The sequence below is a fragment of the Tursiops truncatus genome, chromosome 1 (genome assembly GCF_011762595.2).
Source record: "Tursiops truncatus isolate mTurTru1 chromosome 1, mTurTru1.mat.Y, whole genome shotgun sequence".
Taxonomy (NCBI): domain Eukaryota; kingdom Metazoa; phylum Chordata; class Mammalia; order Artiodactyla; family Delphinidae; genus Tursiops; species Tursiops truncatus.
This window is the reverse complement of record NC_047034.1, coordinates 78323247-78349250: the sequence shown is the minus strand read 5'-3', so window position 1 is coordinate 78349250 and position 26004 is coordinate 78323247. Positions and strand designations below refer to the sequence as shown.

Below are 26004 nucleotides of genomic sequence, written 5' to 3'. Positions count from 1 at the left end.
CCAACCCCACACTGAAATAATTTTCAGGTCACAAGTGATTTTTTATGCATAACCTTTTCAGTTTGCACTTCTCTGCCAAATCCACACACTACCAAGCTTGGAGCCCTGGAGAGAAGGGTTATGTAGGACCTTCTGGAAAATTAGTCTAGGTCTGAGGTGGCCGGAGGAGACCTAAAGAACTATATGTGAGAGAAGGAAAAAGACACCCTCTCACACTCCCTTCCATCGTGGACATGTAGATTATTTACTCCGTGAATTGATGTAATGCAATCTTCAATCCCATGTTGGCTACGCTCTACCACTTCCCTCCACCATCAGGGGGTGTGTGCTCAAGCAATGTAAACTCAGGAAAGTAATGCAAAACCGGGGAAGTAAATCTGCTTTTTACACCTTTCACCCCACTTCAGCCTCCTCCTCTCTTTTTATTTCATCCCTCTCAAGCTTTAGAAAACCAGGGGTAAATGCGTTTTCGATTATCTTTGCTCAACTTCCATTATGGAAATGATAGAAAGACAGCTGGACTCGGAGTCAGGAAGCCAGGGGCTTTAGTCCAGGGATGACATTGGTTAATCAGGCAAGTTAGATCAATTTTTCAGGCTTTGGTTCCTCATCTGTAAAATAAAAGGAAGAAACGAGCATTTACAGGGTGCCCACTCTTTGCCAAGTGCCTTCAATTATGTCACTTTATTTAGTCCTTTAAAAAAACACTGCTTGATAAAAATTTTGGTCTGCATTATGCAGATGAGAAAATAAAGGGGCAGAGAAGCTAAGTAAATTGCCCCAGGCCCAGATGGCAAAGGGAATCTGAGCTGAAAATTGAACCTAGGACCATCTGATTCCAAATTTTATGCATGTGCCAGTAATCCAATACAATCTATGATGTTCCTTCCTATTCTAATATCACGCTGGTCTGTGAGCACAGTTAATCAATAGTTGTCTGAGTTTGTCACAGTGAGTCATTCCTGCATGTCTTGAGGTCTTATTCTGAGTGGGCAGAGGACCTGAGGAGATTTACTACCGCCCTTATTTGATCAGCTGTATACCTTAATATTATAAGAAGTAGTTTTATCACCATCAATGGAAGTTTGATACTTACCTTCATCTTAAATGCTTCTCCCAATAAGGAAAACATTTCCTTAGAAGTCCTTCCCTTCCTTGGAAGCTTAATATTTATATAATTGACATTACCCTCAATTATTGAAGGGTGTTCATTAAGAAACCAAAGATATTTCACATTTATCTATTTAAAAGCTTCTAACCCATATAGAATCAGGGGGTAGTATGAAGGGTACTGGATTCCTGAGACGGGGGAAGATGAGAATGTTGGTGAGGAGCACAGGATGTGGAGGTCCCAGCTACTCACCATTGTATGGAGATCTGTCCTGCTCCCTCCTCTTCTCAGGTGCCTCTGAAGTTGGACTCAAAGAAGCACGTAACACGTCTAAACTGTAACTTCACTGCATGATGGCTGGGAGAGTGAAGTACTATAGTGGAGTGTACCTCACTCTACAGGAGGAGAGACAGGTATACTAAGTGTTACCTATTCCTTTTGTAGTCAGCCAGGTATACCATCAAGCCTAGTACTTTGACACTGTAGTTATGCTTTCTAAAGGTAAGGCTGATGTTTATTTGTTGTTGCACCCTAAGGCTAGCCCAGTGCCTACCACACAGTCAATAAATACGTGTTAAAAAATGAACTGGACGAGGCAGGCCCATAGGGAAGATAATTAGGGTAACCTAGGTCATCACTGGATTAAATGTTAGTTAGCAATTTAAATCTACCTAAATCATGTGTTAGTAGCTCCTTGAGAGCAGTGACCATATATTACTCATCTTTGTGTTCCCCAGAATTTAGCCTTGTATAATAGGGGTTCAAATGTTTCTATGGAATTAAATCATCTTTAGGGACCCCTATGACAGTGTAGTAAAAGCACCCTAGAAGACGAGATGGTGGAGGGATGAAAAAAGCTTAAGTGATTTGAAGGCGGTAATGATAAGGACAATAACAATGATCACATAATCAAACTTGGTGCTGGTGGGAGACCAAGTGCTCCTGGAAAGGAATGATACTAGTGCTGGTGAAACTGCAGCAAACGTCCAGGGAAGGGTTGTGGTGTCTGAGTCCTTTCTCTGCTGCTCCAGGGGTGCCAAAGTAGGGTCCATCCACATTGGTACTTTAGGGAAAGGGATTCCTCAACATTCCACTCCATTTTCCCCCCATAATATTGTAACTCTCACTGATCAGGTTGTTTTTTCTTTTTTCCTGGTCTCATATACAGCCACTTCCTGGATACATGATCCAGGATGAATTCCATTGTCTGCCATCCTGGACCCACTACCACATCCCTCTTTCTCTCTAATGACAACTTTTCACCAAAGGGTGGGGTGGGGGATTTCATTATACACATGACTCCTCTCCTTGCCCTATCCCTCTAAAGATAGCCATGCTTAGTGATTCCAAGGTGATTCCCTATTTTACACTGTGACTGACAACTTCTAATAAAGAGGAGAAAAACCATATTTTTTAATCTTTACTGGGACAGCTCTGGTTAAGAGCGCATCTTGTTATGTAAGAAACCCAAGATGGGAGAACAGAGGATGTAATGATGCTTCATAGACTTTTGGTTGTGGGGTCAACATAGGAATTGACTCAAATCCCATTTACCATTGCAACAAAAAGAATAAAATACCTAGGAATAAACCTACCTAAGGAGGCAAGAGACGTGTACTCAGAAAACTATAAGATACTGATAAAAGAAATCAAAGACAACAAAAACAGATGGAGAGATATACCATGTTCTTGGATTGGAAGAATCAACATTGTGAAAATGACTATACTACCCAAAACAATCTACGGATTCAATGCAATCCCTATCAAATTACCAATGGCATTTTTCACAGAACTAGAACAAAAAAATTCACAATTTGTATGGAAACACAAGAGACCCCGAATAGCCAAAGCAATCTTGAGAAAGAAAAACAGCTAGAGGAATAAGGCTCCCTGACTTCAGACTATACTACAAAGCTACAGTAATCAGGACAGTACGGTACTGGCACAAAAACAGAAATATAGATCAATGGAACAGGATAGAACGCCCAGAGATAAACCCACACATCTATGGTCACCTAATCTATGACAAAGGAGGCAAGTATATACAATGGAGAAAAGACAGTCTCTTCAATAAGTGGTGCTGAGAAAACTGGACAACTACATGTAAAAGAATGAAATTAGAACACTCCCTAACACCATACACAAAAATAAATTCAAAATGGATTAAAGACATGAATGTAAGACCAGACACTATAAAACTCTTAGAGGAAAATATAGGAAGAACAGTCTTTGACATAAATCACAGCAAGGTCTTTTTTGACCCACCACCTAGAGTAATGAAAATAAAAACAAAAATAAACAAATGGGACCTAATGAAACTTAGGTTTTTGCATAGCAGAGGAAACCATAAACAAGTTGAAAAGATAACCCTCAGAATGGGAGGAAATATTTGCAAACAAAGCAACTGACAAGGGATGAATCTCCAAAATATACAAACAGCTCATATAGCTCAGTATGAAAAAAACAAACAACCCAATCAAAAAATGGGCAGAAGACCTAAATAGACATTTCTCCAAAGAAGACATATACAGATGGCCAAGAGGCACATGAAAAGATGCTCAACACTGCTAACTGTTAGAGAAATGCAAATCAAAACTGCAACGAGGTATCACCTCACACCACTCAGAATGGCCATCATCAAAAACCCCACAAACGATAAATGCTGGAGAGGATGTGGAGAAAAGGGAACCTTCCTGCACTGTTGGTGGGAATATAAATTGATACAGCTGCTATGGAGAATGGTATAGAGGTTCCTTAAAAAACTAAAAGTAGAACTACCATACGACCCAGCAATCACACTGCTGGGCATATACCCTGAGAAAACCATAATTCAAAAAGACACATGCACCCCAATATTCATTGCAGCACTATTTACAATAGCCAGCACATGGAAGCAACTTAAATGTCCATCTACAGATGAATGGATGAATAAGATGTGATACATATATACAATGGAATATTACTCAGTCATAAAAAGGAATGAAATTGGGTCATTTGTAGAGACGTAGATGGACCTAGAGATTGTCATACAGAGTGAAGTAAGTCAGAAAGAGAAAAACAAATATTGTATATTAACACATATATATGGAATCTAGAAAAATCGTACTGGTGAACCTATTTACAAAGCAGAAATAGAGGCACAGACATAGAGAACAAATGTACGGACACCAAGGGGGGAAAGGGAGGGTGGGATGAACTGGGAGATTGGGACTGACATGTATACACTCTTATGTATAAAATAGATAACTAATGAGAGCCTGCGGTATAGCACAAGGAACTCTGTGGTGACCTAAATGGGAAGGAAACCCCCAAAGGAGGGGATATATGTATACGTATAGCTGATTCACTTTGCTGTACAGCAGAAACTAACACAACATTGTAAAGCAACTATACCCCAATAATAAAAAAAAAAGAATATGTTGTGAACTTTTTCTCTGTTCAATAAATAGGAAAATTTTGTTGTTAATAAAAAGCTGTCAGGGCTTCCCTGGTGGCGCAGTGGTTGAGAGTCCGCCTGCCGATGCAGGGGACACGGGTTCGTGGCCCGGTCCGGGAAGATCCCACATGCCGCGGAGGGCTGGGCCCGTGAGCCATGGCCGCTGAGCCTGTGCGTCCGGAGCCTGTGCTCCGCAACGGGAGAGGCCACAGCAGTGAGAGGCTCGCGTACCGCAAAAAAAAAAAAAAAAAAAAAAAAAAGATGGCATAAATAGGAATAAATTAATGCCTTTGGTGGAGGGTGAGTAAGACTGCTTTAAAGTCTGGAGGGAGCAGTGCCCTACATAGCTTAATAAGACAGGAAATATTATTAAATGGAGCAAGAATGTTGGAAACATTTGGATGAGAAAACTGAGATGAACAAAGAAATGCAGAGAGTTTTAAAGTCCACATTGAAGGTTTTGGAAGATAATAACTAACATCCACCTAGCACTCCTCTAAGCTCTTTAGATATATTACTTTATTTAATCTTCACAACAAGTCCAGGAGGTAGATATTAGTTTTATCCCCATTTCACAGAAGGGTAAACCAAGGTACCAAGCTATGGAATAACTTACCCAAGGCTACATACAACTAAGTGATAAAGAAAGCTGGAATTTGAAGCTTAAGCTGTATCTGGATCTAACATTTATTCAGCACTATGTACTAGGTAGTATGCTTTAGTCTACATCTGGGGCGACCCCAGGAGACCTAAAAAGCTGTGAGTGAGAGGGGGGAAAAAAATTCCTGTCACACTTCCTACAATTGTCAACATGTAGATTATTTACTTTGTGAACTGATATGACACAGTCTTTAATCCCACGTTTTTTATACACATCCTTCCCGTACACGCTGTAAGTGTGTATACGTTGTGGTATTTATATATTCAAATACAATTTACCACCAGTCTTCAAGATCACAAGATCATGCCTCATTATTACCTCTAGTTTTTAGTATGGTTTCCATTAGCTGTTCCTGGGGGGAAATGAGCCAGTCCTTCCATTTTACAGATGGTGAAAGTGGTTTGGAGGAGGTCAATGGCTGGAGCAGGTCACCAATCAAGTTAGCAGCATTTGGCTTAAATCAGGATCAATAACCTCTGTCTCTCCAGCCTGATCCTCAGAGGGTCTGCCTGTCCTGGGGCCTGGGCCACATTCCAAATTGGGTAATCTGGTGCACGTTGCCTGTCTGAAATTCCCCTTGTGGTTTTGCTCACATCTGGTGTTTTTCACTTCTCTTTCTAAACACGTGCTTTGATCCTATTGCTGCTACAGCAGAAAGATGTCCATAGTTCCAAGGAGCATAGTTAATTTAGTGAGAGGTGAAAGATGCTCCTCTCAACAGGAGTTCTAAAAATAAACAGTATCAGGGCCTCACCATGTCATGCTTGAAGCACTTCCCGGAAACCTCCACACTTGGTAACTTCTTCACAGTGTCTCTATAGCCCCCAAACCTCTAATGTGCCTGGACTCCTAGCTCTCCAGCTCTTCTCAAATGCCAGGCAGGTCTGAAGTCTTGTGTTGTTCTTCCTTTTGTTCATTCTCAAAGTAGACAGGCTGACGTGTGGTTAACTGTCTTCCATAAGAATTCTGTGGTCATATTTCTCCATTGGTTCACATACACTGAGCTGAGAGCTATGTATATTTACTTCCAGAAAACCTTACCTATAATTAGCTTTCCTGTTTTATTTATTTTATCAGACTTCCTTATTCAATCTGCCCTTTACCTAATCTTAATAAGTCTGTTTCTTAATTATAAAAGCATTTTTCTGTTACATTAAAAATTTTAGATCAATAAAGAATAAGAAAAAAGTCCACAATCCTAGTACTCTAACATAACCATTATTAATTATTTAGTTTGTTTTCTTCTAGGGCTATTGTCCTTGTTTGTGTGTGTGTATTTTTTATTTGTTTATTTGTTTTTACATTGCCAGAATCATAATTTACATGCAATTTTTGTGTTGTCTTCTTTTCACTATTAAATAGTATAACTGTTTCCCACGTTGCTACAGAATCTTGCAGGTATAAAATGAAAGGGGACATGAAGGTTTTGGCAAGAGGAGTGGGCAAAAGCCATCAGTGACCTCCCATAAGGGCATGAATTGTGAATATCATTTGTGGGGACCCAATTTTTCCCTAAGTTGCTGGGATTTCGAGTGGGGATAGAAAAGACACAACTGAGTATGAAGAAGCAAAAAAGCCCCCAATTTTTGGAGACCAAGGATTAGTTTGAAGTCATATATGGCTAAATTCAAGATTCAGGACAATTCACCCTTCCTGCTCAGATAAGTCAGAGGCAAAGCTAAATGTTTTAGTAGCATCTACCTAAACAGCCTCCAGAAAAGAACATCTTATCACAGGTCTGGATAGAAAGGGGATGTTTGGGGGACAACCCTCCTCAGGAAAGAACATCTTCCCATGGGCTGTGGAAAGTTATAAGTAAATTGTGTTGCCCACACCATTCCCGGAGTGTTTTCAGAGAAGAAATGAGGAGGCAGGGCATTCTTCCTGTTGGAGGGAATTGCTCAACTTCCTGACTATGTTTTCTACTTTATCTTGGTCCCTCTTTCCTTTTCAGTCGCCCCATCTGACCCCCACCCCAAACCGAGAAACATTACCCCAAATGGACTGTTATCCCCATTTAATCAATCTTCCTCCAATCAACCTTCCAACCTCTCTTTTCTTTGCCGACCCTCCCAAGCCCAAGGCATCCAGCCAGCTCCTTTGTGCCATCCCACTCCCCATATCCACCTTGACCACACGAGGAGACCAATGCTCAGCAGTCTTGGCAAAGCCTCCTTTTGTGAACTGAGCAGTCCCCTAAGGATGAACAGAAGAGCCACAGGCTGTTATGCCCGGCTTTACTTCTTCGGAGCTGCTCTCCCTAGTCTAGAGACACCAACTGACATACTGTGTGTCAGACACTTTAATCCTCACAACAATCCTGGAAGATTGGTATGGCTGTTCTCAAATTACAGATGAAGCTAGAGGATTCTTCTACGTGATCATAAGTAATATTGCAGAGATGTAAGAGAATTGAGAAAATACCTAAAGGTGCAGGGAAAAATACAAAGCAAAATTACTCATCATCCACCTCCCCAAAAGAACCACTGTACACTTTTGTATATATTTTCTTTGATTTGTGTGTATGTGTGTGTGTGTGAGAGAGAGAGAGAGAGAGAGAGATAAGAGAGGAGAAGGAGAATCCCTAACATACACAAGTTTGTTTTGTTTAACAAAATTGGGATTATACTATTTCTATGAGTTTGCTAAGGCTGCCACAACAATGTACCACAAACTGAGCAGCTTAAACAACAGAAATGTATTGTCTCACAGTTCTGGAGGCTAGAAATCTAAGATCAAGGTGTTGGCAGAGTTGGTTCCTTTTGGGATCATGAGGGAGAATCTGTTCCAGGCCTTTCCCCTAGCTTCGGGTGGCTTTCTGGAATCTTTGTCGTTCCTTGGCTTCTGCTGCCAATCTCTGCCTTTATCTCTATATGGTGTTCTCCCGGGTGCGTGTCTGTCTCTCCACATTGTGTTCTTTTTTTTTTTTTTTTTTTTAAAATATTTATTTATTTATTTTTGGCTGCGTTGGGTCTTCGTTTCTGTGCGAGGGCTTTCTCTAGTTGTGGCAAGCGGAGGCCACTCTTCATCGCGGTGCACGGGCCTCTCACTATCGTGGCCTCTCTTGTTGCGGAGCACAGGCTCCAGACGCGCAGGCTCAGTAGTTGTGGCTCACGGGCCCAGTTGCTCCGTGGCATGTGGGATCTTCCCAGACCAGGGCTCAAACCCATGTCCCCTGCATTGGAAGGCGGACTCTCAACCACTGCGCCACCAGGGAAGCCCACATTGTGTTCTTTTTATAAGAACAACAGTCATATTGGAGTAGGGACCCACCCTACTCCAATATGACCTAATTTTAACTTGAATAATTACAGTAACGATGACCCTATTTTCAAATGAGTTACTGGGGCTTAGGACTTCAACATATGAATTGAGGGGAGATAAAACTCAACTCATAGCAACTATTCATACAATATTTGATCTTACTTTGTTATTTTCACTTACCATTCTATTGAGAACATTTTCCAGGATGGGTACATTTTTGTCAGCAAAAGGGACTAAAATATGCAGAGGGCGTGTGTGGGCAGGGAGAGAAGACCTGAGTGGGGCACCGCAATGGGGAGGAACCCAAAGCCATGGGGAGAAGGCAGGAAGTGAGAAGAGAATATAGAAAGTGCAGGAGAGCGGTCAGAACACTGATCAGCATCACGGTTTGCCTGCCTCACAGGTTTTCTGAGGGCTTCTCAGAAACATGTGTTAGAAAAGGAAAGCTGCCAGGACAGCCCGGTCTCCTCCAGGACCAGTTCCCCACCAGGCACCAGTATCCAGCTTGGAACAGATTCGGGGAGGAGAACACAAGAGGAAGCTTGAAAACCATCAAGAAGGCATAAGCGTGAGGGCATTTTTGGAAGGTGGATGTAGAAGGTTTGTCAACTAGGAAGCCCTATAACATGATCATTAAGAAGTCCTACATAGAGTCAGAGAAACGTATTTTCAAATTCTAGCTCTGACACTCGTTCTCCTGTAAGATCTTGGGTACCGTTACTCAGTCTTTCTAAGCTTCAGTTTCCTTGCCTGATAATAGGGGTTGAATATGGGTTGATGTGAGAATAAAAATGAGGTGACTTATGTAAAGAATTAACTGTAGTGCCTGGCATGAAGAAATCACTTCATTCATTCACTCATTCATTCATTCAACAAAAATTAGTATTTACTGTTCAAGGGATGGTACTGAATGCTAAGTATAAGGTGGTAAACAAAACTGACACGGTTCCTGTCCTCATGGAATTGACACTCTGGAGAGAAAGGTAGATATTTAAGCAAATTAACGTATAATGAAACGAAAGCCTGTGATTACAAACTGTAAAAATATTTTGAAGAAAAAAAATGATTTCTAAGACCAAGAAGTGGGAAAGCAGATTTAGTTTTGTGGGGATGGGGTGGGGAGGCCATTCAGGAGGAGCAGCCTGAGGAAGTGATAGGAAGCCGAGACCTAAAAGTCAAGCTGGATATAGCTAGATGGAGGGGTGGGGAAGAGCGGTCCAGGTAGAGGGAAGAGGCCCTAAGGAAATAAGAGCTGGTGCATTAGAGGAGCTGAAGGAAAAGTCAGTGTGACCAGAGTGTAGTGAGCAAGGGAGACAGGGTACACATGAGGTGGGAGACAGAGGCTAGATCCGGCGGGGAGTCAGTGGATCTCTGGGGATGCCTATTCTTCAGAGGTGGGTGGAGGAGAGGGCGGCCAAAGAGAGACTAAGAGAGGTGGGAAAACCAGGAAGTGTGAGAGGTGCAGAATATCGGAGAAGGAAGGGAATCGAGAGAGACAGAGACAGAGAGCTAGCAGGAAGAGGTTTTAAAATTCAAAGGCTTAGGGCTTCCCTGGTGGCGCAGTGGTTGAGAGTCCACCTGCCGATGCAGGGGACACGGGTTCATGCCCTGGTCCGGGAAGATCCCACATGCCGCAGAGCGGCTGGGCCCGTGAGCCATGGCCGCTAAGCCTGTGCGTCCAGAGCCTGTGCTCCGCAACGGGAGAGGCCACAACAGTGAGAGGCCTCAGTATCGGAAAAAAACAAAAACAAAAACAAAAATCAAAGGCTTAGAGAGGTTGAAGAAGATGAGGACTAGATAGGACCAAGGGTTTAGCAGGTAGGAAGTCCTGAGACCTCTGAGGTAGCAGGTTCAGCGCGATGGTCGGAGTGAAAGCCAGATTGCGCAAGGTGAAGAGGCAGCATGTGGTGAGGAAGTAAAGGAAGAAAAGGAAGTTAGCGTGTGTTCTTTTTAGAAGTACTATGATGAAGGAAAAGAGAAAGTCGGGGTGATAGCTAAAGTGAGAATTTCTTCTTTGATCATTTTTTATTTTAGCTGGGTAATGTTTGAGCATTTTTCTAGGCTGAGGAGAAGGATCCAATGGTGAGAGATTGAAGCCAGGATGAGAAAAGAGGACTGAGTCAGCTTTCAAGAGGCCTCATCCCCATGGATATTTAGCCTGCAGTAGAAGGTGGCAGACTCTGGTGTCTTCATGGGGCCATGGACCTAAACAATGTGATTTCAGTCATAGAGATGGCTAAGCAAAACTCTGTAGAAAGCATTTCTATGTTTTCTTTAAATGAAAATTATAAATCAAAATAGTCATATTTTTAAAGTTTGGATTTTAAGGTAATAGGCATTTAAAGTAAAATTTCAAGAAGCGTCTATCCAAACACAATTAAGAATTCACTCCACTGACACTTTAGTGCTATTACTATCCCCCTTAATGTAATGTTGTTTTTATTTTTTAATTTGGTAGAATTATTTCTTTGCAATTACCTGGATCATTTCCTTGGGTCAAAATCCTCCTAGGTCAGCCCCAGATTTCAGGTCAGTTTGGCATCAACAGCTGTTTTAAAATTTTTTAAGTCTTAATTTCCCAGTTGCTCATAATCTTTTTTCCCTGCCTCAACAGGAGATGAAAAGACAATGGCCTTGCTGGGTTGATAGACTCAAGAAACAAGTTTCACTTTACCTTCCCAGCTTCCTTCTCAGCTGGGAATGATGCGCATTCTCCATCTCACTTCCTCCCTTTTTCATATAGCAGAATAAAAAAGATAAATGACCAATTTTTATTGTTTATATCAAAATTAAATATGCACATAGTTTAAAGACTTGAATAGTTCTACATTACTAAATAGCAGCCCCCCACTCCCCAGCCCCCCTTCTCACTCCTCAGAGGAAATCACTTCTAATGCTTTAACTAATCCTTTTTTTTGACTCACCATATCTCTAAATAGCTCCTTCATCATTTAATCTATTGACTTTCTAATGTGGGAAATGGGGATTTAGCTTTCACCCCTTCCATACCCCCCCCCACACACATATATTTCCTGGACTTATATAGCTATATCATTATTAGGTTGATACACAGTATTTACATTATTTTGACCAAATAAATACTACTCACACCTGTGTTGTATAATAAATTATAATCATTTTCCTGAAAACATTTCGCTTTCTCTGGAGTTAATAATTGCCTAGATTTCCTATGCATGCCACTAATTTAATCCCTACTGTCCTCCAGTTGTTTAAGTCCCCTCTCAATTCCACCTCTTCCTCTTTCTTGATTCACTCCACTGTTTGGCCGGAGCACATCCTCCAGTAGTTTCCTAAGAAACAGTGCAGGAAAGATAGAACAGCTGCCCTCAGTGCCTGCCCATGTTCTCTTGGTACCTACTAAATCCAGGCATTCTAAATTACCAGCACGATGTCCCTTTGCATGAGGGCTTTTTCTGGCCAGTGAAGGTTTGCTTAGGAAGTATTGGTGAATTAACCCCCTCCTCCCTACGGGCAGCCCTTAATGAGAATTGGTAGATAAATATCCCAGCTTCCTCAGCCCTGAGTGGGGGTAACATTGAGGCATGATTTCTACACTGGCCTCCCAGAGTTCCCCAAAGGAATCAAGTTACAGCTATTCACAGTAACTTGCTGGTTATATTGGTTTCCTTGTTTCACTTCCCTACTGCCCTTCAGGTGTTTGCTGGGATCATCTCCAAAATAAACTACTTTTGCTCTTTATCTTCCATTTCCCATATCTCATCTCTCTGCTTTATTTTCTACCTTCCAAAGCTTCTACTGAGCTTTTTTATTTCTGCAATCATATTTAAATTTCTAAGATCTCGCTTTTGTTCTCTAAATGTTTCTTTAAAAAATAGCCTTCCATTCTTATTTCGTGTGTGCACTATCCCCTCTTATCTCTCTGAGGATATTAATAATTTTTTGTTTTCTTATCCTCTCAGAGATGCTGCTGTTTCCAAATGATCTTTAGGGCATTTCTCTCCAGTGTGTCAGGCTCCTAGAGAATGCTTTCCTATCTCCTGGCTGGATGCCAGGATTGTACAACCTATGTAAGGGAAGAAGGCAGGGGGTCTCTAGGTAATGTTTTTGGTATTTTGTCCTTTCACACAACTGTGCCTGGTCCTCTCTCTGTCTTGCTCTCCCATCAGAAGAAAAAAAAACCCTCTGTTCTTTGGCCACTGCAGGGAAGGGGCCGTCCACCTAACAGCAGCAAGGGAAAAAGGGGTCTAGGGACCTCGCTGCTTCTTGAACTGAATTTCAACTCAGCCTACTGTTTTAACCACAACTTTACTCACAAAAGTACCTGGTGTCTCCAATTGCTGGGTACATGGAGGATTGAAATGTAAAGCAAGTTGCCGTAGCTTTCTCTTCTGCTGGCTTAGAACTCAACTTTCTCTTGATTCAGATATCACTCATTTATCTACGTTCCAGCTATTAAAGTCATCCTGCTGTTGTCCCTTTCACATTCTCTTTGTCTTTGTAGGTTTATCCTTTTACCTAAGTTTTTATTGCCTTACATACGCATAAAGAAACTCTGGAAACACACATGAGAAACTAGTAACAGCACTTACGTATGAACAGGAAGGAGGTGGGTCCTGGGCCAATGGGAGACATGGATGAGGGAAACATTTTGGTCTGTGCCTTTTTACATTTTTTGGCTTTAGAACCACATGAATGTGTTACTTCATCAAACATTAACTTTTGGTTGAGTTCTAGGAGGGATCAGAACACAGTGCATGAGTTTAATCTGCTGTCTTCAACCAGAAATCTCAAGTGTTGTTTTTCTAAATAAGCAGCTTTGATGTTGAGACCGTAAGAAGCTTCCCACCCAAAAGGCCTTCTAAGCAAAAATATGGGCAAATTTGACTCCATAAAAATTAGAGATTTCTGCGAGGCAAAAAAAAAAAAATAGAAATTGGGTAAAGTGAGCAAGGTCAGAAAACCAAAAAAAAATTGGGAAAAAATATTTTTAACAAATATGAAAAAGGGCTAGTTCCCTTAAAATATGGAGTTCTTACAAAATAATTTAAAACAAATCAAAATCCAATTTAAAAAAACAGGCAGGGTTTCCCTGGTCGCACAGTGGTTGAGAATCCTCCTGCCAATGCAGGGGACACGGGTTCGAGCCCTGGTCTAGGAGGATCCCACATGTCGCGGAGCAACTAGGCCCGTGAGCCACAACTACTGAGCCTGCGCATCTGGAGCCTGTGCTCCACAACAAGAGAGCCTGCAATAGTGAGAGGCCCGCACACCGCGATGAAGAGTGGCCCCCGCTCGCCGCAACTAGAGAAAGCCCTCGCACAAAAACAAAGACCCAACACAGCCAATAATAAATAAATAAATTTAAAAAAAAAAAAACAGGCAAAGGGCATGAATAGAATACATAGGTAAATAAATAGTACATATAAGAAAATGCTTTTTCTTTTTATATATAAGAAAAATACTCAAACTCACTTATGGTTTAAAGAATAAACATTAAGACAATAAGAAATCATTTTTTACCTATCAGAATGGCAACACTGTAAAAATCTAATAACACACATTCATTGGGTGAGAATATGGGGAGACATGGAGTTTAAAGCATTTTAGCAGGATTAAAAATTGATGCAATCTCCTTGTAGTATAGTTTGGTGCTATCTGTCAAAATTAAAAAGTTATACCCTGTGACCCAGCAACTTCACTGTCAGAAATTTATCCTATGAATGTGCTTGCACTGAGCATTAAGACATATTTAAGACATATTTTCAGCTTCTATAAAGGGGGGTTGTCTGTGTAACACATCAGGGCCCATAAAGTGGGGTGTGTCCCAAATACAGAAAGTTTAGATAACGGGTTGTAGCAAAGAAAAGAGGGGTAGGGGAGGAAGAGAGTTTTCCATCAATTTTCACTTCGGTTTGGAGGAAAGTAAGAACTTCTCTCCTGGCTCCCATCTGTCGTGCTCACTTTCCTAGCTGGGTCTTTGCATGCACCGTATTTAGAACCATAGGTCTTCAGAGTAGAAAGGTCCCTATAGGTTATTTGGTTTAACAGCCTTGTTTTATCGTCGAGAAATCCAAACTCAACTTAAGTTTGGGCAAATTCAAGTTGCCCAAGATGACTAAATGAGAGTTTTGATGATGTGATTAGGGCCTCCCAGTCTGGGCCTCTACCCTCTGTAGAATCTGTGCATACTCAGTACTTTAGCAAGGGCTCTAATGAAGTATAAAGATGCAGATTTGTTTCTAGCAGAGCCTCTTCTTGAATAGCACGTGCCACTTGTTACAACTATTGTTGAAACATTTGTATAGAACTTCTAAGCTTTATTTTAAAAACAATTTTATCTTTAATTATTAAAATAGTTTATTAAAAACAAGCTAACAATATAGAAGGATTTAAAGTAAATGATAAAATTTCTACCCTCTTCTCCACTCTCCTACACCCTAGAAATAATCAATGTTAAAAGTATGGTGGGTATCTCTCAGTTTTTTTTGCTGGGTATAAACACATATATTTATATTTATTTATAGATATATACAACATACAAAGTCTTTTATAACTTGCTGTCTCACTCTACGTATATAATGGACATTGCTGAGACTGAATGAAAGCGGCTGCATGTCAGTAGTTACTGGTGGTTTGGTAAAGCCCCTCATAGAAACACAGTGTCTGAGGGGGGAATGTCATGCACCATGGAAGGCTGGGGGTAAGGTGATGTTTTTGGTCCAGTGGGCCTCACGCTGCCCCTCAAAGTGTAGTTGTCTCATGTAGAAAACCACCAGCTTCATCTATATTCACGGCTGCTTCAGAGCGTGAAGGGACCTCCATAATCCTGTAGTCCAACCTCATTTGTAGGTAAAGAGCTACTTTCCCGAGAGGAGAGGAGGGAGAAGTGGTTAGGGGCCTCACCCAAGAGCACCCAGCCAGGGAGAGTGACAGAATTGAAACTTCTCCAAGATCCTTGCTCATTGTATTGTGCTGTGTTGTTTTCTGAAGCTTTAGGAGGAAGAGGGAAGGCAGTGCTCAGTTTGAAAACATTCGGATGCTCAGACCACACTTGATTTCTCAGACAGCAGAGCTGGTGCTCCACATCTGACTTTGTGCCCATGGTTCTTCCATGATGTTTTACTCTTGCCTGTTGTGTGCATCAAACTACCATTAAGTATCTTCTTTGGGACTTTCAGCCTTGCACTTTTAATTAATTAATTAATTTATAATTGAAGCATAGTCGATTTACAATGTTGTGTTGGTTTCTGTTGTACAGCCAAGTGATTCAGTTCTATATATACGTTTATAACTGAATATGTATATATTTTCATTTTCATATTCTTTTCCATTATAATTTGTTACAAGGTACTGAATATAGTTCCCTGTGCTATACAATAGAACCTTGTTGTTTATCTATTTTATATATAGTAGCTTAGATCTGCTAATCCCAAACTCCTAATTTATTCCCCTCCCCCTTTCCCCTTTTGTAACCATAAGTTTGTTTTCTATGTCCATGAGTCTCTTTCTGTTTTGTAAATAAGTTCATTTGTATCATTTTTTAGATTCCACGTGTGATATCATATGATATTTGTCTTTCTGCATCTGACTTACTTCACTTAGTATGATGATCTCTAGGTCCATCTATGTTGCTGCAAATGGCATTATTTCATTCTTTTTTATGGCTGAGTAATATTCCATTGTATATATGTACCACATATTCTTTATCCATTCATCTGTAGATGGAAATTTGGGTTGCTTCCATGTCTTGACTATTGTAAATAGTGCTTCAGTGAACATTGGGGTGCATGTATCTTTTTGAATTAGAGTTTTCATCTTTTCTGGGTATAGGCCCAGGAGTGGGATTGAAGGATCATATGGTAAGTCTATTTTTAGGGTTTTTTTTTTTTTTTGGCCATGCTGTGTTTTATATGGGATCTTAGTTCCCCAACCAGGGATAGAACTTGTGCCCCCTGCAATGGAAGCATGGAGCCTTAACCACTGGACCTCCGGGGAAGTCCCTATTTTTAGTTTTTATACTGTTTTCCATAGTGGCTGCACCAATTTACATTCCCACCAACAGCAGTATAGGAGGGTTCCCTTTTCTCCACACCCTCTCCAGCATTTATTATTTGTAGACTTTTTAATAATGGCCATTCTGACCTGTGTGAGGAGGTACCTCATTGTAGTTTTGATTTGCATTTCTCTAATCGTTAGCGATGTTAAGCATATTTTCATGTATATTGTATGTCTGTATGCCATCTGTATGTCTCCTTTATAGAAATGTCTATTTAGGTCTTCTGCCCAATTTTTGATTGGGGTTGTTTGTTCTTTTTGTTATTGAGTTGTATGAGCTGTTTGTATACTTTGGAATTTAATCACTTGTCAGTCACATCGTTTGAAAATATTTTCTCCCATTCTGTAGGCTTTTTGTTTTGTTTATGCTTTCTTTTGCAAAAGCTTATGTTTGATTAGGTTCCACTTGTTTATTTTTGCTTTTATTTCTATTTCAGTTTTGTACTTTTCAACCTTCTCATAGCACTTGCACTCTTTACTTCTCAAACACAGCTTAATTATTTGCTCAGGTCTTGGCAGAATATTGAACAAGACATGGGATTATAGCAGATGGATGACAAAAGGAGGGGAAAAAGCAAAGAAAGACAGCCAAGTTCATACAGATGCCAAATTCATTTGTTTGGGGAATGGTTAAGTGCTAGATACTGAGGATGAAGTTGGGATACAAATCAGAAATAAGCACATCTCTTGCCCTTGAGGGGCTTACATTCTAGAACAGTTACGTCCAAATTCTTTTCATCATTCCACTCCATCAAAAATATTGAGCATGCACTCCCAATAATTGCATATTTGTTAAAAATTATATATGTTATACGGTACTAATCTTTAAATATTGGTAAAGCTTAATTTTCTTAGTATTTTAAAGAATAAATCAAAGCAAGTGTTCACATATTTCCTTCCCACATCTCACTGTATCATCTTAGGCAACCCACTTTGGAGCTCACTGTTCCAAGGGGAAATCAGATGGACACTCAATAATACTGTAACATGAGAGAGTGTGAAGAAGGCTCTAATAGCAGGGTAAACAAAGTATTCTCAGAGCATCAAGGAAGCACTGCCAAAGGAAAGGAAAGTTGAGAATATTCGAGGACTTCTGACCTAACCCCTGAGCCCAACTTCCCTGGGCTTGGGCTCGGGGTTAGTGCCAGGCTTCATTTCCTAGCTGGTGTCTGTGTAAAGACTGCTTGATGAAAAAGCTGCACATGGAAGCCTACCTCACCCCCGAAGCATCCATTTCCCAGTACCAGAGCACGTGAAGGCTTAATAAATAACATGTCATTCTGTGATGCTAGGGACAGACCATTCTGACCCGTGGCCCAGAGCCACCTTCAACCATCGACACTCAGCAGCGGAGTGGCAAGTGCCCTAGAGGTGGTGTAAGGAGGCTGAGCTGAATCCTGACTCTCTTACTAACCAGTTGTGAGACTACGGCCCTTTAGCCTCTCTGAGCCTTAATTTCTTCATCTGTAAAAAGGGTACAATAAATGCCTCCTAGGGGATTAACAATTTCTACATTTGTTGGGTTTTTCATTGTGCATAACACGTACCATCCCATGAAATCTTCATGAAAATATGATGAAGTAGATGCTATGGTTGTTCCCGTTTCACACGTGTGGAAACTAAGTTGTGGAGAGAGTAGATACTTTGTCCAAGTTCACACAGCTACGATGGGCAGAGCCTGAGTTCGGAGGATTGTTGGACTCTAAAACCTATGCCCCGCCCGCTCTGCTCAGCCACTGACCTCACAACGCTGCCTGGAGGGGCAGATGAGTAACATGGACTCTGAAGTACACACAAGGTACACATAGGGTAAGATTTAGTTCTCGTCCTTAAGTCTAAATTCAAAATACGTTTTTCTGCATAGCCCTGAAGGTCAACCAAATAGAATTTGGTTAGAAAGAAGAGGTGGAGAAAGAGAACTTTAAAGTTAACTTCCCTACTTTTAGCCCCTTACAACAGTGTATGATAATCTGGAAAGAGCACTAGGATAGGAACGAAGAGACCAGTTCTGCCCCAGGCTTAGTCTCCACCTTTGGGTACATCATTTAAGCTGAGTTTACTCGTCGATTAGGGGGTCCTAGTAAATGAGCTCTACAGAGTCTTCTTATTTGACGAGACCCATACTCCAATCTAAAAACACTCTGCAATGTGGACTCTCCCTGCTCTCCGGGGAGAGCACTGGAGAGAGGCCTGAGGACGGGAGGCGCTGGCCAGGTCAGCCAGGGCTTACCCAAACAAGGCCATGGGGGCAACAGAGAGGGTGAGTGGGCACTCTAGCCAGAGCTCTGGTGGGCCGGGCCAGTAATTTTAAGGAAACATTGCAGAGAAAGTTTCTGTTGTGGTTGTTCCCTCTGTTTACTTTGGGCAGTTCTGTCATTTTTTAACTGACCCTTCCCAGATGAGATCGTCAGTTTTCAGCTGAGTAAAGTCAGAGCCTTGAAACTGATGGAGTATTTGAATTCTCTGTGGCTCCGTTGTTAGAGGGAGGCCAGGGCAGCTGACCCCCCTCTCTCACCCCCGTTCAGGGAAGTGAAGCCAGGGCTTCAAACTTGCTGACAGTGTCCGGCAGCCTGCAAACCCAAACATCCTCCTCTCCTCTGCCTCGGTGTAGCAATGCGAAGAAAACAAAGCCACAAGCTTTCCAGAGCAGGGGAAGGCTCCAGCCATTCCCTTCCAGCCTTTCCCTCCTGGCTTCAGCTCACAGCCATGTGGGTACAAGGTTATAGTTACAGTTGAAAACTGCTGACATCTACTTTTCAGTCACTACTTTTAAAAAAAACAAAACAAAACAAAACCACATACATACACTTTCCTTCATGGCTTAAAACTTCACATAGTTGATTCAAACCCAAAGGTGAATATTTATTTTGTTTTGCTTTTCATATTTTCTTAAGTTTGAACAATATGAATGTGACGGTTTAAGAGTCAAAGAGAAGGAAAACTCATCTGCTTAGTACTTTTCCTAAACTTTCCAGTTTCTTTTGGCTTCTGAAAAACAAAGAATAGACTCTTTTATGCGCCTAAGATTAGAAACATCTGGCCATCACATTTGAGTAAGGCTGGGCCGAAGTGGGGCAAAGCCAGGTGGAATGGCTTGCCTCTTTGAATTATGAAATTCTAAGCACTGATGGCACTAAAAGTCACTAAATTCAACCTCTTCATTTTACAGTTAAGGAAACAGGCCCAGAGAGGTTAGGATTTGCTTAATGTCACACATCTGGTAAGTGTCAGAGGTGAAACCAGACTCAGGAGGTAACTGGGAGAACCTTACCCCCAGCCTACCACTCTGTTCACATACCCATGCATAGGGAAGACTTGATTATTAAAAAAATAAAATGAGGGCTTCCCTGGTGGCGCAGTGGTTGAGAGTCTGCCTGCTGATGCAGGGGACATGGGTTCGTGCCCTGGTCTGGGAAGATCCCACATGCCGCGGAGCGGCTGGGCCCGTGAGCCATGGCCACCGAGCCTGCGCGTCCGGAGCCTGTGCTCCGCAACGGGAGAGGCCACAACAGTGAGAGGCCCGCGTACCGCAAAAAGAAATAAAATAAAATAAAATGAAATATTCTTAATCCCTCTATTTGACATACCCAACTATTTCTACTTTTGTATCCACCCAGTTCTTATCCGCTGGATATACAGTCTTCCTCAGGAGAAGATAGGAATTTAATGTTCATAGAGCACCTACTATGTGCCAGGTGTTCACTTATAGTTTCTCATTGAATTTTTACAACAGTACTACGAGGGAGGCATTATCATACCTGGTTCACAGAGGGTGAAACCGAGAGGTTACATCCACTTGCCCAAGGTCACACAACTAGATAGTGGCAGAGTCAAGATCTGAGTCCAGACCTCTCCAATTCTGCAGCTCCCAGACTGCACTACTCCCAGGCCACACTGCCACTGCCACCATGCACCATGGTGCATGCACCACGTCACTGTTTATATCTTTATATTTTACCACTTGCAAAATTACAAACTAGTTTTGATAATTACTGTTTTTATGGAAGTATTCACTCCTTCACTGTCTATTTTTTAGACAGCTACTCTGTTCAAGGCAAGTCAAGACACTGACAATATGGTAGCGAGCAACATACATAAATCCCTGCTCCCATACAGCACAGATTCTATGGGAAGAATAGGACAGTAACCCAAATATATAAGTCAGATAAGTGCAATGGGGAAGAATAAAGCAAGGAAGGGAAATAGGAAATGCTGGGAGCTGGGCGTTGGGGGCAGAGAGCAATTTTAAATAGGATGGTCCAGGGAAAGAAAGTCTCACCTATGACATTTGAGCAGAGAGCTGAAGGTGGTGAGGGAACAAGCCAAATGGATATCTGAGAGAAGAGGGAAGAGTGGGTTCAAAGTCACCAAGGCAGGAGAAGGCCTGGTGTGTTCAGGAAACAGTAAGGAGGGCTGTATGTTCAGAGTGGGGCATGAAAGAGGAAAAGTAGCATCAGATGAAGTCAGAGAGTAATGGGGGCCAGAGCAGGTAGGGCCTGGGACCAGCAAAAGGCATCAGCTTTAAATGAGAGGGGAGCCAAAGTTTTTACATAGAGGATTGACATGTTTAAGTTTTTAAAGGGCTCCAATGACTATTGTGTTGAGAGCAGACAAGGGAGTGGGGTGAAAGCAGAAAAATGAGTTGGGAGGTCACTGAAATAATTCAGGTGAGAGATTATGTGGCTTGAACCCAGGGAAGTAGAGAATGCAGTGCAAAGTGATGCCATTCAGGGTATATTTTGACCATGGAACTGGCATGATAATCTACCATATTTACATGCCATGATGTCATAAAACATTTATTTTAGAGATTTAGGTTGTCTCAGCTGGTGCTATTATAGATAACATCCTCATTAACATTGCCACTCACAGCTTTTTCATGTTTTATTTCCTTAGGATAAACTATCAGGAGTTGGATTCCTGAGGCAAAGAATGTGATCATCCTGACACCTCTTGTTACATATTGTCATATTCCATAGTGGGCTCCTCCCACGGTACCTTAAAGATCTTTTATTTTAAGTGCTCCAGAATTCCTCTCCCACTCCAGCATCTCCAACCCTCTCTTCCAGTATGGTTTTCTTCTTTTTCTCCCTCACCTCCCTCCTCTTTTGGGGAACTTATAAAGGGGAAGGGGAACAAAGATGGACAAAGGTTAGGGCTGGCCACAGAGAGAGGTAAGAAAAGACGGGGAGGAATTTCTTCATTTTTTCTTGTCTTACAGCCCTAAGAAAGGGCCAGCTGCTTCCCTTAGTTAGATGAGAATCTTCTTCTGTAAGAATCAACAAACTAACAATACTGCTTACTTGGAGATCTTTTTTTCTTCTGGGGAGATCAATGGACTTAACAATTTCAATTATCTTTCACAATGTCCCCTGGTGCTAGATCAAACTGCCTCTTCTGAACAAACATTCCTCTCACTAGGGTGGGAAGTTCACCAAACTTTTTGGCTCCCTTATTCCCCTCCTCCATCAGTTTGGTCCCCCTTTCAAAGGACCACCCTGCTTTACACAACTCCAAAATGTACTTTACTCAGTCCTTCTTATCCAATTTCATCTTGAGTATGGAAGAAAATGTTTTAAATAATTTAGTAAAAGTGGGGACTGATTTTAGGATCAGTTTGTCAATTTCAGCTGATCCTAAAATTCATATGGAAATGCAAGGAACTCAAAATAGTCAGATGATCTTGAAAAATAAAAAAGTTGGTGGACTCACACTTCCTGATCTCAAAGCTTACTGAAAAAACTACAATAATCAAGACAGTGTGGTACTAGAATAAGGACAGACATATAAATCAATGAAACAGAATTAAGAATCTACAAATAGACCCTAACAGTTCAACTGATTTTTTTTTTTTTTTTTTTTGGTACGCGGGCCTCTCACTGCTGCGGCCTCTCCCGTTGCAGAGCACAGGCTCCGGACGCGCAGGCTCCGCGGCCCATGGCTCACGGGCCCAGCCGCTCCGCGGCATGTGGGATCTTCCCGGACCGGGGCACGAACCCGCGTCCCCTGCATCGGCAGGCAGACTCTCAACCATTGCGCCACCAGGAAAGCCCTCAACTGATTTTTGACAAAGAGGCCAAGACAATTCAATAGGGAAAAAATAGTCCTTTCAACAAATAGTGCTGGGACAAGTGAATATCTACGTGCAAAAGAATTAATTTGGACCTCTACCGAATAACATACACAAAAATTAACTCAAAACGGATCACGGACCTAAATGTAGGAGCTAAAACTATTAGATTTGTAGTAGAAAACATGGGAGGAAGTCTTTGTGACCTTGAGTTAGGCAACAATTTCTTAGATATGACACCAAATGCACAAGCGATAAAAGAGAAGATTGATAAATTGAACTTGATCAAAATTAAAAACTTTTGTGTTTTAAAAGAGGACTGTATGAAGAAAGTGAAAAAACAGCCCATAGAATGGGAGAAAATATTTGCAAATCATAAATCTGAGAAGGGACTTGTATCTAGAACTCTTACAATTCAATAATAAAAAGACAAATAATCCAGTTTAAAAATGGGTAATTACCATAGACATTTTCCCAAAGAAAATGCTTATACAAATAGTTAATAAGCACATAGAAAGTCATTCAGGAAATGCAAATGAAAATCACAATGAGATACCTCTTCTCACTCACTAGACTCGCTATAATAAAAAAAAGGCAGACATTAACAAATTTTGGTGAGGATGTGGAGAAATTGGAACCCTCACACACTGCTTATGAGAAAGTAAATAGTATGATGCAGCCACTTTGGAAAACAATGTGGCAGTCCCTCTAAATGCTAAAAATAGAGTTACCTTATGACCTAGCAATTCCAATCCTAGGTTTCTATCCAAGAAAAATGAAAACTTATGTCCACACAAAAGCTTGTACATAAATGTTCATAGTAATTTTATTCGTATAATAGCCAAAAAATGAAAACCACCTAAAAGTTCATCAACCAATGAATGGATAAACAGAAAGTGATATAACCATACAATAGAATATCATTTGGCAATAAAAAGGAATGAAGTACAGATGCCACATGCTACAATATAGTTGAACCTCAAAAACATTATGTAGGTGAAAGAAGCCAGTCACAAAAGACCACTAATGTGTGGATCTCATTTATGTAAAATGTTTAGAAGAGGCAGATCTATAAAAAGAGAAAGTCGATCAGTGGTTGCCTAGAATTAGCGGGAGCCAAAGGGTGAGGAGGGGAGTGAAAATAGTGAGTGACTGTTAACTGGTATAAGGTTTCTTTGGGGGATAATGAAAATGTTCTAAAATTAATTAAGGTGATAGATGTACAACTCTCTCTCCTTATATATCAATACTATAAACCACCGAATTGTACACCCCAAACATTTGAACTTTACAGTATATAAATTATATCTGAATATGGCTATTTTTCATTCATTATTGGAAAAAGACACCAGGTTGTTCCGTTCAATGCCCTCAAAAAATTTGTTCATGTAATGCATGAAGGAGCTTGCTATGGATTGGCCTGAGGGGTTGCTAGTAATAAAAGCTGGAGGTGGAGAGGGGCCAGGGGAAGAGGAGGATGGACTAAGGAATGGAGGAGGGACGGTAAGGAATCAGTGAAGAGATGCGCCCAGAAATGAAGGCATAAATCATCTCAAGGTTGGAAAGCCACACGGGAAAGGGAGAGGAAATGTGGGAGCGGAACTGGTAGGATATCTTTACTGCAAACTGTGTAGGCACGGGGGTGGGATGGCTCAAGCAAAGTTGCAAAGCAAATAATTATGAGGATGAAGACTGATTTGCTGAGTATATAAAGCTGTGTAGAGCTGATGGGAATTGTTCGATAAAAGGAATCATGATTGCTGTGGCCAAATTTGTTTCAAAGCAAAATTACAATGTGATCCTGTAAATAGCCAGAAAAGATAAGAGGTTAACCCTTCCTACAAAAGCTGTGGATTAACATTAGGTAACTTCTAGGAAACTGCTCCTTTGTCTAAGCAGAAATTCATGTCTATAATATTATTTGTCCATTCCCTTGCATTTCAAGAAGGGTATTTTTAGTTTCTAAAAATGTTTTCCCTAAATTACAGCTGTTTGGAGAGATGTTGGATCTGAATGTGTCCATTTTTTAATAAGAATTTAAAATAATAGATAATAAAATAAGAAACAAAAATAATATTATTTAATATTATTATTTCTAATAGTATTATTTGGTAGCAAAGTATCTAGTAAGACACACACATGCACACACACACAGACACCATCCCCCAAGGTTCAAAGCATGACAAGATACAAATCATACCACTATTTATTAGCCTCTTCCTGTATGTCTTGGCCCTGCCTACTCAAGAGCCCATCTTGTCCTCACAGCTGTCATATAGGGTAGAAGACACAGAGACAGAACAGCTGTGACTAGGGCTTACTCATCTGTATAGTCACTAGATGATGATAGTTATAATAATCAACATGTTTAAAAGGGCTTTGCAGTGTTCAAGCTACTACTGTGGATTTGATTTTAATTTAATTGTAACCTTCATAGAAACTTCTTTTTTTCCCCAGAGGAGAGAATCAAAGTTTAGAATGCAGTAACTTGCTTAAGATCTCTCACCACTTTCTCCTCAAGTATGTGTACTTCCCTAAACCTCTCAATTAAAAAAAAAAAATGAAATCCATTATTTACTCCGTATGTCCTCTAGCCAACCTCTCTTCTTTCATAAGTAAGCTTTTGCAAAAAGTAGCTCACATTCCCTGTCTCCCCCTTTGCACTCATAGTGTGAATTTTCCTTGTCTATGGAATGGAACGTATTAAGGCAGGTCACCGGCTGAAAGATGGTACCTGGGGAGCAGAGTCACCCAGCTCCTGCAGCTTGGATCACACATAATTATTAAACACAACTTGAGGGTTTAATAAGAGGAATGTCCTTGACCACTGAAGAAAGTAGGCAACCTCTGGGCAGGCACTCAGTCTTGGGAAGCTTGCAGAATTCTCCTGAGCTTCAAGGAGCTTCCCATTCTATGGCTACCTTTCCCTCTCCTCCTTTCTGAGAGGAAGGGAGGAAAGAAGGAGGCAGGAAAGGAGGGAAGGAGGATAGTTTCAAAACAAAGTCATCTGACTACAATTCCATTCCCTTTTTCCTTGACTAGGATCCCTTCCAACTCACTGCTGTTGGTGTTGCTAAAACAGGCCACATTTTTATCACCTGTAGCTCTGGCCTTGTGAGAGAAGATGGTCCATCTACTCAAGAATTGTTTCCCTCACCTCCTATCAAAGTGCCCATACTCCTCCATTTAAATTTCATTGATGATCTAGATCTTGGAAGATTTTCTGGGTTGAAGAGAAGAAAGAAGCTGAACACGACCGGAGAGGTGAGACTGCTGCAAGGGAAGGGGGTACACCTCAGGGCACGTTTCACCTGCTTCCCAGTGCTGCCCACACTCGGTCCCTGTCACTTACAGGATAGGAAAGTGTGATGCAGAAAGGTCAATGGGTAACTTAATGGTCTTGGGTACACAGTAAGTTCTCTCTC

General features: G+C 41.2%; 1 protein-coding gene across 1 annotated transcript in view; it reads right to left on the bottom strand.

Moving 5' to 3' along the window:
- Positions 1 to 419: 419 nt before the first annotated feature.
- Positions 420 to 26004, bottom strand: part of SEC22B (SEC22 homolog B, vesicle trafficking protein) — a 63717-nt gene continuing 38132 nt past the window's right edge. Inside the window, exon 5 of the mRNA XM_073808948.1 lies at positions 420 to 611. Within this exon, the coding sequence (XP_073665049.1) occupies positions 580 to 611 (32 nt within the window). The 3' untranslated portion in view covers positions 420 to 579. The remainder of the gene's footprint in view (positions 612 to 26004) is intronic.